Source organism: Salmo salar, chromosome ssa25 (genome assembly GCF_905237065.1).
Source record: "Salmo salar chromosome ssa25, Ssal_v3.1, whole genome shotgun sequence".
In the NCBI taxonomy this organism is placed as follows: domain Eukaryota; kingdom Metazoa; phylum Chordata; class Actinopteri; order Salmoniformes; family Salmonidae; genus Salmo; species Salmo salar.
Window position 1 is genome coordinate 33873152 of NC_059466.1, and position 13195 is coordinate 33886346.

At 42.4% G+C, this 13195-nt stretch overlaps 2 protein-coding genes and 1 pseudogene across 4 annotated transcripts in view; all 3 read right to left on the reverse strand.

Annotated features, from left to right (window-relative positions):
* Window positions 1-1179: 1179 nt before the first annotated feature.
* pvrl1 (Poliovirus receptor-related protein 1) lies at window positions 1180-3521 on the reverse strand. The gene is made up of 3 exons (NM_001146661.1): window positions 2813-3521; window positions 2437-2509; window positions 1180-1869 (listed from the first exon to the last, which is right to left on the reverse strand). Exons 2-3 carry the CDS (start codon window positions 2489-2491, stop codon window positions 1421-1423), a joined length of 504 nt encoding a protein of 167 aa, NP_001140133.1. The 5' UTR covers window positions 2492-2509; window positions 2813-3521; the 3' UTR covers window positions 1180-1420.
* The window catches only part of LOC106586643 (nectin-3-like), a 30343-nt gene continuing 20230 nt past the window's right edge, over window positions 3083-13195 (reverse strand). For all 3 annotated transcript variants that reach the window (XM_045707604.1, XM_045707605.1, XM_045707606.1), the window contains one exon: window positions 3083-4208. The gene's annotated coding sequence lies outside the window, so the exon portion shown is untranslated. The remainder of the gene's footprint in view (window positions 4209-13195) is intronic.
* Window positions 4624-9566, reverse strand: LOC123730519 (uncharacterized protein K02A2.6-like; annotated as a pseudogene).

Here is a 13195-nt window from a genome sequence, read left to right on the forward strand (position 1 = left end):
TTGAGTTTCACGTTTCGGGAAGATCATTTTCACCATAAATACGCACCTTTATAATAAACCATTAGACGCATAATTGCGTTTGTCATCACTTTTGAGAACAGTGCAAGTGCAATCGAAAATCACACCAAACACTTATCATCAAAACAGCTTTTTCATACTTTTAAAACTCACCTCACTGTGATGATCAATTTGAAGAAAGAAGTTCAACAGCAGGTTGAAACAGTGTAACGAAATGGACAGAGCTCACAAGGTGATGATTAATTCAGAACATCCATATGCACATTAGAGCTTATGCATATGTATATCAGCATTATGGTTTCCTAAATTAAGAACTGGGTAGCTGCAGGAACAAGGTTGGAGAGCCCATGGCATACAGCGTTTAGGTGAAATATCACCTGTCGGGCAGCGAGAGCATACTCCTCAAACAGTGGTTGACGCGTGGATTGAAAGAAGTGTTATTGTATTTATTTCTCAGCTGCTCTTAAGCACATGCTCCACTTTAAACAAAAGTGGCCTACCTATCATCAGTGAAAATCAGCCCGTCGGGAAAACTCGCGGCCTCCATTCCCTATTCGAGTGCATACAGACGACATGTATTTTTTTTTACACATTAGTGAAGACAAAATTAAATTGAGAAATGTCTCATGTGAAAATCGCTTGACGAGAGAACAGCTGTGCTGCCTAAGAACAGAGCTTTTTTGCTACTTTCTCAAATCATCAATAGCCTATAGTCGCACCATGCAGCCCATATATGTTCTGATTTCTAAAACATTTTAAGGTTGATATCATTCACAACTAAACTCTAAATCCAGTATATAGGACGTGTTTCAAGAAAAATATCCTTCAATTGTACTCTTCATAATATAAAATCATATAAAATAAAATAATGGCACGGGACTTAAAGCATATCTTGTCAGCTAAATAACAAGCCTACAGCATATGGCATGGAGTATAGCCAGATAGCATGCAGTAGGTCAACTCATATTTTGTTATTCTGAAATACATTTTCTTCATATCATAATTTTTATTTAGACCTGATTAAAATAATTAATTAATGTATTGTGATGGTGTATATTAAATGTATTTATTATACTTTTTTTAATGTAGATCATCAGCGGCTTGTATGTGTGGAGGTCCGGAGATGCTAAACGTGATTATGTTAAGAAACAGTCAATTACTGTGAGACATGCCTTCTTTATTTGCATGGCAATAACCGACAGACAAAATTTCATTACTGCCACAGAATCATCAAATAACTATTTCTTCCAAAAACGGTTCTTAGGAGAAAAAAAGTTTATAGGTTGAATCTTATCCCTCTGGAAAGAACCCGTTGGGCACCTTTTTTTCTAAGCGCAGAGAAGATGGAATATGAGGGTTCTGTAGATGAGGGCTCTGCTCTTGCTTCACTTGAATAATGAAACTACCAACTTCTTACCTTTCTAGTATTGATTATCACATTAAGTCTTTCCACACTGTCAATCATAGAAACAGTGATGCAAAGAGTGAAGGAAGAGTTCTTACCAAGCACAGTCAGAGGTATCTCTGTAGTGTATGCTCCACTGGGGAAAACACTGAAGATACATGTGAAGGTGCCTTCATCCAACAGTCTGACAGCTGTTATTCTAATAGATCCAAGGTTTTCTGATGGGTTCCCAATAAACTGGACTCTAGCTTTTAATCCATTTGGTGCAATAAACTTAATAGCCCCATTGGGATAAATCAGCATAAAATTATGTTTCTGTGTTTCTTCCCAAGTACTTTTCTGCCATGTTATCTGTTCGAGGTCCTCAGTTGTCTCTATCAGTCTGCAGGATAAGTCCACATCCTCCCCCTGTACCACAGTCCTGCGTCCTCCAATCACCTGTGTACCTAAAGAGAAAACACAAGCCAAAAAAACTGTCCAAAAGATACCAGTAGAATAGATGCTTATGAACTCTAATAAACAGAGATGTTACATAAACACACAGACAAGACCATTATTAGTATTTAGCTGTGCTTATGAACTATGATATCCTATTGATGCTGAAATGTGGCTATTGTAAAAAGAAATGGCTAAAGCACATACTGATCTGGGTCCAGTCTAGGCTGAAACTACTTAGTGAATATGTTATTAGAATAATAAGCCAAAAGTCCTGACTCTATTCTAACACTTAATCAAGACTAAGATATTCAATACATTCCCAGATACTTGTGCATGCTCAGCATGTCTCATAACTACTGAGTTAAAAACATAGTAAACATACTCAGTTAAAACATAGTAAACATACTGAGCTGATGTGTGTGCCTTATTGTACCCTAAAAGGACAAGGACTACAGTTGAATGGTGGGATTGTGTGTTTGGTGGGTGTTATTGTCTTGCCTTGTGTCAATAAGAAAAAAGAGACAAAAACATGAGGTCAATAGTATGGCATTTTATGACATCAATTGGAAACCTACTTTCTGTATCCCTCTGGATCATGAGTAGAATCACACCGCACAGATTCCGTAACATGCTTTGCTCTTCTCATTGCTATGGTCAGAGGGGAAATGTAATTATGGAATTATATTACATTTTAAAATTGGTGATTTGTAAAAATGAGGACCTATTCATTGTTTATGTAAAACAGTTATGTAGGCTAAGCTGTATGTAAAATAATGTTGAATGCAATAATATGAATTCATGCAATGGTCTGCAATCATCCCTCTTTGATGGAGACTATGCACATCTTGCAATGTAGCCAAAACCTTTTCACAAAAATAAACAACCAGGCTTATATTGGTCAGTAATAATGGAACTAAACATGTGTATCTGTAAATTTAATAGACCACTAACCTTTGATGAATGGAAGTTCCTCTGCGGAAATAGCCGAGACATTTGTTTTTGACGTTTGTGCTGACAGAAAAATGTCCTGCTGTAGGAAAACACTAATTCAGTAAGCCACATCAGCTATAACACAATGGGGTGGATCATGGATGAGACAGTCTCCAACCCACTCGCAGACTGCTGGCTTTTCATAGGCTATGTGCTTCCTCTTTGAAAGCCCGTACCACCTTATACTGGTTATGAAACATACACATAGGCCTCATTACAAAAAAACAAGAATGATGGGACAAAATTATATATTTTCTTTAAGAAAAACAAAGTTAAAAACAGCAACAGGCCAGAATCTGTATGACTTGGGACCCCCCTCTCTGATGATGCACTATATACACTACCGTTCAAAAGTTTGGGGTCACTTAGAAATGTCCTTGTTTTCCATGAAAACACACATGAAATGAGTTGCAACATGAATCGGAAATATAGTCAAGACGTTAACAAGGTTATAAATAATGATTTTTAAGTGAAATGATAATTGTGTCCTTCAAACTTGGCTTTTGTCAAAGAATCCTCCATTTGCAGCAGTTACAGCCTAGCAGACCTTTGGCATTCTAGTTTCCAATTTGTTGAGGTAATCTGAAGAGATTTCACCCCATGCTTCCTGAAGCACCTCCCACGAGTTGTATTGGCTTGATGGGCACTTCTTACGTACCATACGGTCAAGCTGCTCCCACAAGAGCTCAAAATGGTCCGGGGACTGTGCTGGCCATTCCATTATAGACAGAATACCAGCTGACTGCTTCTTCCCTAAATACTTATTGCATAGTTTGAAGCTGTGCTTTGGGTCATTGTCAAATCAAATCAAATCAAATGTATTTATAAAGCCCTTCTTACATCAACTAATATCTCAAAGTGCTCTACAGAAACCCAGCCTAAAACCCCAAACAGCAAGCAATGCAGGTGTAGAAGCAGGGTGGCTAGGAAAAACTCCCTAGAAAGGCCAGCATCTAGGAAGAAACGTTGAGTGGAACCAGGCAATGAGGGGTGGTCAGTCCTCTTCTGGCTGTGCCGGGTGGAGATTATAACAAAACATTGTGTTCAAATGTTCATTGATGACCATCAGGGTCAAATAATAATAATCACAGTGGTTGTCGAGGGTGCAACAGGTCAGCACCTCAGGAGTAAATGTCAGTTGGTTTTTCATTCAGAGTATCTCTACCACTACTGCTGGCTCTAGAGAGATGAAAACAGCAGGTCTGAGACAGGTAGCACGTCCGGTGAACAGGTCAGGGTTCCATAGCCGCAGGCAGAACAGTTGAAACTGGAGCAGCAGCACAGCCAGTTGGACTGGGGACAACAAGGAGTCATCATGCCAGGTAGTCCTGAGGCACGGTCCTAGGGCTCAGGTCCTCTGAGAGAGAGAAAGAAAGAAAGAATTTGAGAGAGCATCCTTAAATTCACACAGGACACCGGATAAGACAGGAGAAAAACTCCAGATATAACAGACTGACCCTAGCCCCCCGACACCTAAACTACTGCAGCATAAATACTGGAGGCTGAGACAGGAGGGGTCAGGAGACACAAAGCCCTGACCTCAATCCAATAGAAAATTTGTGGGCAGAACTGCAAAAGCGTGTACGAGGAAGGAGGCCTACAAACCTGACTCAGATACACCAGCTCTGTCAGGAGGAATGGGCCAAAATTCACCCAACTTATTGTGGGAAGCTTGTGGAAGGCTACCCGAAACGTTTGACCCAAATTAAACAATTTAAAGGCAAAGCTACCAAATACTTATTGAGTGTATGTAAACCTCTGACCCACTGGGAATGTGATGAAAGAAATAAAAGTTGAAATAAATCATTCTCTCTACTATTATTCTGACATTTCACATTCTTAAAATAAAGTGGTGATCCTAACTGACCTGTAGTAACTTGACAAGGAATGCCCACACACATATCGATATTACTTTCCTTTACTTTCAACCCAAACCTAAAGGTGTATTGCCAGGTACAAACGGTACAAATATAGCAGAACTATATAGCTCACTCCACCGGTGGTAGAATCACATTGCACAGAACTCACTCTTAGTGATGACATCATCAAAAGGGAAAGGTCATGCTCAATACCAATAATAACTATGTCATTATTTATATAGTGTCCACACTATAACACTTCTCCCCCCTCAATTTAAATCCCCCCTGTAAGGAAAACATAAGGTTAACAAGTAAACCACATCAGTGTTTTCTTTTCTTTACTACACCACACTGTAGAACTTCTGCTGGTGTTACCGTAAATGTAAACAAAACAACAACAACAACAAAATGACAGTCCTTATTTCTTTTCAACTAGGTCTGCTGCTCCAAACAAACCCTAACACCACGAGTCTCTCAGTCTCAACTACAGAGTTAGTCTTTCAGGAGGCTTGTGACTACGCTGTGATCTGCGCAGTACTCCTGGTGTGCTACGAGACACAGGTAAGGCGTGTCCCAGTGGAGCTGGGTCTGAGGGCACAGGAGTGGGTTGGGTGTTTGTGAGAGAATGTCCATCACCCTCTGCTGGAACCACTGAATGCCCTTGTTCCTCAGATGCTGTTTCCTGTGGGATTTCAACTTGTACACTACCACCCACAGCTGTTCCGTCTGAAAACATGGTCTTGTGTTTGTCATAGCGCAGGCGGAGATGGTCCTGGTGTCTGCGCATGACTCGCCCATCAGTCAGTTTGACCACAAAGGAGACGGGACCACTCTGACTCAGAATGATACCTGGCAACCACTGTTGGCTGCTTGTGAAGTTGCGGATGTAGACAGTGTCATTGGGTTTTAACTGTCTCTCCTTGCGTGGTGGTCATGTCTCTCTTTTTGTTTCTCCTGCTTCCGTTCCACTCGTGCTCTGATGTTCGGACGCAGTAGATCCAGGTGAGCTTTTGGCTTTCTGCCCATTAACATCACCGCTGGAGCCTGTCCTGTTATTGTTTGTGGCGTGATGCGGTACTGGAACAAGAACCGAGAGAGCTTAGTTGTGATGGTTCCCACAGTCATCCTTTTGAGCCCCTCTTTCAGTGTCTGCACAGCCCGCTCCGCTAAGCCGTTTGAGGCCGGGTGAAACGGGGCGCTGCGGACATGGCGGATCCCGTTTCTCTGCATGAATTCTTGGAACAAGTCACAGGTAAACGTTGTTGCGTTTTCGGACACCAGAGAGTCCGGCAGACCATGGGTGAAAACACCTGCCGAAGCTTTTCGATGGTTGTGGTCGCTGTGATGTTGCTCATGATGTGCGCCTCCAGCCACTTGGAGTGTGCGTCCACCATGACAAGGAACATGTGACCCATGAAAGGGCCTGCAAAATCTATATGCAGCCTGGACCATGGGCGGTCAGGCCACTCCCACAGATGTAGTGATCTGTTTGGCATTCACAGGTGAGTTTGACAATCTCTCCATTAGGAAAATTGTCTCGGGAGGCACCACAGTTGTGGCAGGCATCTCTGGTAGCGGGAGACGGCTGAGCGCGTCTGCATTTGCATTGTCCTTCCCCGCTCTATACACTATCGTGTACTGGTAAGCTGAAAGTGTCAGAGGCCCAGCGCTGAAACCTTGCTGAAGACATGGGCGGAATGCATCTTGATTCACTAAAAAGGCTCATCAGTGGTTTGTGGTCAGTACATATGGTGAAATGACAACCGTAGAGGTACTGATGGAAGCGTTTCACAGCAAAGACTATGGCCAGACCTTCCTTGTCTAACTGTGAATAACCCTTCTCAGCACTCGTCAGCGTACGTGATGCGAATCCAATGGGTCTCTCTGACCCGTCCTCCATCTGATGAGAGAGTACTGCCCCGACGCCATAGGGTGAGGCGTCACATGACAGGATGATCTCTTTGTCTTGGTCAAAATTAACCAGAAGTTGTGCTGATTGTAGTAGTGCTTTCACTTCCTTGAAAGCTTTCTCTTGTGCTGGTCCCCACTTCCATTTACAGTCTTTGTGAAGCAACTGATAAAGTGGAGCCAACACTGTTGACCGCTCCGGGAGGAACTCTCATAGTAGTTCACCATGCCCAGGAATGACCTGAGCTCTGACCCATTCTTGGGGTTTGGAGCATCCTTGATTGCCCTGACTTTGTCCTCCACAGGACACAGACCCTGCGCTGTGATCTTGTGACCTAGGTATGGCACACTCTGTGCTTGGAATGTGCACTTGCTACGCTTCAGGCGCAGCCCTGCCTCAGATAATCTCTTTAACACCTGGTCCAGATGGTGGAGGTGCTCCTCCTCCGTCTCCCCTGTAACCATGTCATCCAGGTACACTGCTACATGAGGGATCCCCTGCAGCAGATTGTCCATTGTCCTCTGGAAAATGGCTGGGCTGGACGCCACTCCGAAAACCAAGCGGTTGTACCTGAACAAGCCTTTGTGAGTGTTCACTGTGACATACTCTTTTGAGTCCTCGTCCAGGAGGAGCTGTTGGTAGGCGTGACTCATGTCAAGCTTTGAGAACATCTTGCCTCCTGCCAGTGTCGTGAACAAGTCCTCCACCCGTGGCAGCGGGTAAGCGTCTAGCTTAGAGGCCCTGTTGGTGAGTTTGTAGTCCCCACATATACGCACCGTGCCGTCACTTTTCAGAACGGGAACGATAGGAGCTGCCCAGCGGGAGAACTGAACGGGAGTAATGACGTTTGCTTCCTGCAGCCGCTCCAACTCATCTTCCACTTTCTTTTTCATGGCGTAAGGCACTGTCCTGGGCTTGAAAAAGCGAGGCTCGGCCTGAGGATCCACGAACAGCTTAACTGCAGTACCCTGCAGTGTGCCCAGTTCATCTTTGAAAATCTCTGGGTACTTTTGAATGACATCCTCAGTCACTCGGGTGTGTTTTATCTCACCCCAGCTCAGTTGTATTTTGTTATAGCCAGTCATGCCCTAGTAAACTAGGCTCATTCCCTTTCACCACCAGGAGCCGTGCTCTCACTTCCTGGCTGTTGTATGCAATGTCCACCTCTAGAGCCCCCAGCAATGGTATGGTCTCCCCGGTGTACGTACGCAGTCTGATCCCTGCCGGTGTGAGGGCAGAAACCTGTCTTGAGCCCCATTTTTGTTTGTAGGTCTCCTCACTTATGACAGAGGCAGAGGCCCCCGTGTCAACCTCCATCCTCATCTGCTTTCCATCTACGTCCACTGTAGCATAGATAGGCTCTGCGCACGGCTCCCTCACCTTAAATATGTTGTAGGAACAATGCTCTTCCTCCTCCTCTGTGCTCTCTAGGTGGTGCACTGCTGACTGAGGCTTTGGTGCTGTGAACTTGCCCAGCCCAGTCCGCCCACCCTCTGGCTTGCTTCTAGGACCCCTGCATTTTTTTGATAAATGTCCCTTTTTGTTGCAATTGTGACAGACAGTCTTCATAAACTTACAGTTGTTACCATAATGTGTCCCTCCACATCTGAAACATTCCACTGCTTTTCCCCTTTTTCCTGCCACCTCTTTTGTCACCTGATGCACTGCACAACTTTCACTGTTGGCCTTTTGAATATTTTTCACATTACTAGCGGCTATCTCCATCCCTTGAGATGGTTCCAATGCTCTCTTGAAAGTCAGTGTGGCTTCCCCCAGCAACCGGCGCTGTATGCTGTCCTCATTAATGCCACAGACTAATCTGTCATGGAGCATGTCCTCTAACATAGCCCTAAACTCACAATGTTCAGAGAGTTCACGTAATTCAGCAACAAAGTTAGCAACAGACTGACCTGTTTTCCGAAAATGGCAGTTAAACTTGAACCTCTGGACAATCACTGACGGCTTTGGATTGTGGTGAGTCTGAACGAGAGCAACTAGATCCCCAAAAGGAATTTCTCCCAGTCTCCGTGGTGTAGCCAAATTTCTCATTAGCTTGTAGGTTTTAGCCCCACACACACTCAAGAGAATAGAGCGCTGTTTAGCCTCATCTATGATTCCATTTGCCAAGAAAAAGTGTCCCAACCTTTCCACATATTCCGTCCAGTCCTCGTTCTCTTCCACAAACTCAGTGATAGTCCAAAACATTGCCATTATAACCCCAACTTGTCCTTGATCCTCGTTAGCGATTTTCACTTGCTGCTGATTATCCCTGTTGGCGTTTCCGTCCAGCGGCACCTGCTCTCCGTCGCTCATTAAGCTAGCTAGCTAACTGACTACCTCCACTGTTTCTTAGCAAGCTAGCACCTCGCCCTGTACAAGTTGATAAAGTTTTATCCTCGTCGCCAAAAAGGTGTAGTAACTTGACAAGGAATGCCCACACGCATTTCGATATTACTTTCCTTTACTTTCAACCCAAACCTAAAGGTGTATTGCCAGGTACAAACGGTACAAATATAGCAGAACTATATAGCCCACTCCACCGGTGGTAGAATCACATTGCATAGAACTCACTCTTAGTGATGACATCATCAAAAGGGAAAGGTCACGGTCAATACCAATAATAACCATGTCATTATTTATATAGTGTCCACACTATAACATGACCTAAGACAGGGAAATGCTTACTAGGATTAAATGTCAGGAATTTTGAAAAACTGAGTTTAAATGTACTTTGCTAAGGTGTATGTAATCTTCCGACTTCAACTGTATATGTCTTAACAAAGTGTTAGGCCACCACGACCTGCCAGGTCATCTTCAATGTGCCTTTGCATCGATTCTAAGAGTGGACTTAGTTCTCAGAGTAACAGCACATTAATCAATTTAGGAACTTGGCCGGAGGCTTAGCTACTAGCATTTAGTCCAGATTCTGGTGTAGAAGGCTTGTAAACAGTTACTTACTTATATGAGAGAAAGAGCTTCAATGTCCGTTATCTGATATCTCTTTGTCTTGGTAGTTCTTTTTACAGTTTTTTGTTTTCATCAATCTCTCTGTATCACGCCTCTGTCACTGGTTACACATCCCAAAGGGAAACTCCCAATCTCAGAGGAACAGAGTAATGTGAGGAAGTCATGTTTTTGCTGTGTATGCACTGTACTGTTGAATTGTATGTGCTTTTTTGTATTTACTGCTGGCCTCCTGGCCAGGTCTCCCTTTTCAGGCCCCAATGGAACTTCCTGGTTGAATAAAGCTTCAATAAAAATATTATAAAAATAGCCATTCTTTACATACTGCACACAACACGTAAACATATAATAATAATAACAATAATACAGAATAATAATAATAATAATAATGATAATAATACAATAACACTATAATAATGGGTAGACTCAGACTCAAACTTCTGAATGATTTTTAACAGTTTACAATATGTTCAAAAGCACTGAAACTAAAGAGTAGTTAAAAATATATTCTCACGAAGGAAACAACTGCTAACTGTCTAATAGACATTCTAAATATCATTCTTTATCTCTGAGGCAAGTTTGGTGATTGCAACAAACTGTGGTTTTCACTGACTTCTTTCTTCTTCTCCTTTTTTGAGTGGTCAAACAGCTACTTTTCATTGCAATGCCTGGTCACTAGAGGTATTGGATTATTTTTAATTTCACTGAAGAACGAAATGCATGTCCCACTCAGTATAGTATAGGTTTAATTAGCATCCAACCAATCAGTATGTGTGAATGAAACCAACACAAAGAAATGTACACTAGTAATGTAAAGAGGGCAACGTCATGACAGTACACACACACTAACCACTACCACTACCACCCCTAAACCCACAGACATGTCTCTTCTTGTTGATTAAAAGGCAGAAGTGCACACTAGGTTAATCTTTAGAAATGCTTTAACTTGATAAGAATTAACGTATTTTGGAAGATTTGGTTGGGAGGAGGTTGAGGCTAAAACAGTTCATGGATCTGGAGGGAATTAATCTGCCTTGAACCCCATGTGGTCTATAACCTGTTAGGGCTAAGGGGCAGTATTTACACGGCCGGATAAAAAACGTACCCAATTTAATCTGGTTACTACTCCTGCCCAGTAACTAGAATATGCATATAATTATTGGCTTTGGATAGAAAACACCCTAAAGTTTCTAAAACTGTTTGAATGGTGTCTGTGAGTGTAACAGAACTCATATGGCAGGCAAAAACCTGAGAAGATTTCATGCAGGAAGTGGCCTGTCTGACAAGGTGTTGTTGTTCTTGCCTCTGTTTATTGAAGAGTCAGGAACTTAGCTGTAACGTGACACTTCCTACGGCTCCCATAGGCTCTCAGAGCCCGGGAAAAAGCTGAACGATGTCGAGGCAGCCCCAGGCTGAAACACATTATCGCCTTTGCTAAGTGGCCGATCAGAGGACAAAGGAATTAGGCGCGTGCCCGAGTCGACGAAGTGATATATTTTCTTTCGGCTGTTTACCTAATTGCAGATTCCCGGTCGGAATATTATCGCTTTTTTACGAGAAAAATGGCATAAAAATTGATTTTAAACAGATTTTGACATGCTTCGAAGTACGGTAATGAAATATTTAGAAATCTTTTGTCATGAAATGCGCCGTGCGCATGACCCTTATTTACCATTCGGATAGTGTCTAGAACGCACTAACAAAACGCCACTGTTGGAACATAACTATGGATTATTTTGGACCAAACCAACATTTGTTATTGAAGTAGAAGTCCTGGGAGTGCATTCTGACGAAGAACAGAAAAGGTAATCAAACTTTTCTAATAGTAAATCTGATTTTGGTGAAGGCTAAACTTGCTGGGTGTCTAAATAGCTAGCCCTGTGATGCCGGGCTATCTACTGAGAATATTGCAAAATGTGCTTTCACCGAAAAGCTATTTTAAATTCGGACATATCGAGTGCATAGAGGAGTTCTGTATCTATAATTCTTAAAATAATTGTTATGCTTTTTGTGAACGTTTATCGTGAGTAATTTAGTAAATTGTTAGTAAATTCGCCGGAAGTTTGCGGGGGGTATGCTAGTTCTGAACGTCACATGCTAATGTAAAAAGCTGTTTTTTGATATAAATATGAACTTGATTGAACAAAACATGCATGTATTGTATAACATAATGTCCTAGGTGTGTCATCTGATGAAGATCATCAAAGGTTAGTGCTGCATTTAGCTGTCTTCTGGGTTTTTGTGACATTATATGCTAGCTTGAAAAATGGCTGTGTGGTTATTTGTGTCTATGTACTCTCCTAACATAATCTAATGTTTTGCATTCGCTGTAAAGCCTTTTTGAAATCGGACAATGTGGTTAGATTAACGAGAGTCTTATCTTTCAAATGGTGTAAAATAGTCGAATGTTTGAAATATTGAAATGATTGCATTTTTGAGGTATTTGTATTTCGCGCCACGCGATGCCACTGGCTGTTGAATAGAGTGGGAGAAGCTTACGTCCCACCTAGCCCATAGAGGTTAATGCAACCGCTGTACCAGATTTCAAAACAGCTTTATGGCGAAAGCACATTGTTCAATATTCTGAGTACAGAGCTCAGCCATCAAAGCAAGCTATACAGTTACCCACCAAGTTCTGAGGTCAACAAAACTCTGAAATAGTAATGTAAATCTTCACTTACTTTTGCTGATCTTGGTCGGAATGCACTCCCAGGACTCCCACTTCCACAAGAATGTTCGTTTTGTTCAATAAAGTCCATCATTTATGTCCAAATACATCCGTTTTGTTCAGGCATTCAGATCACTATTCCAAAGGCATAATGAGCGAGCGCACATCCCGAGATGAAAAGTCAAATAGTTCCATTACCGTTCGTAGAAACATGTAAAACGATGCTTACAATCAATCCGTAGGGTCTTTTTAACATAAATCTTTGATAATATTCACGCCGGACAAAAGCGTATTCATTACAGAGGAAAAAGAAGGAACGGCGTGCCTGCATGACTGCGCAGTAAAGAACACAGTGGTCCAAAGGCTTGAGACAGCTCTTATTTTCTCTCCAGAAACAGTAGAAGCATGAAACAAGGTTCTAAAGACTGTTGAAATCTAGTGGAAGCCTTAGGAAGTGCAAAATAACCCCACATACACTGTAGTTTCGAAAGGCAACAAGTTGAAAAACTACAAACCACTTCCTGGTTGGATTTTTTCTCAGGTTTTTGCCTGCCATATGAGTTCTGTTATACTCACAGACATCATTCAAACAGTTTTAGAAAATTCAGAGTGTTTTCTATACGAATTTACTAATAATATGCATATCCTACCTTCTGGGCCTGAGTAGCAGGCAGTTTAATTTGGGCACATTATTCATCTGAATTTCCGAATACTGCCCCCTGTCACCAAGAAGTTAACACAGTGTCCAAAGAAGGGCCAGAAGTATACAGAATGGTATCATCTGCGTAGAGGTGGATCAGAGAATCACCAGCAGCATGAGCGACATCATTGATGTGTACAGAGAAGAGAGTCGGCCCAAGAATTGAACCCAGTGGCACCCCCATAGAGACCACCAGAGGGCCGGACAACAGGCCCTCCGATTTGACACACTGAACTCTATCAGA

What these genes read in the sequence shown, in the direction of transcription:
- pvrl1 (NM_001146661.1), bottom strand. Translation starts at nt 2,491, where the DNA reads ATGTTACGGAATCTGTGCGGTGTGATTCTACTCATGATCCAGAGGGAT. An exon ending in GATCCAGAGGGATACAGAAA is followed by an intron (nt 1,870 to 2,436) that starts GTAGGTTTCCAA and finishes TTTTCTCTTTAG; the next exon opens with GTACACAGGTGATTGGAGGA.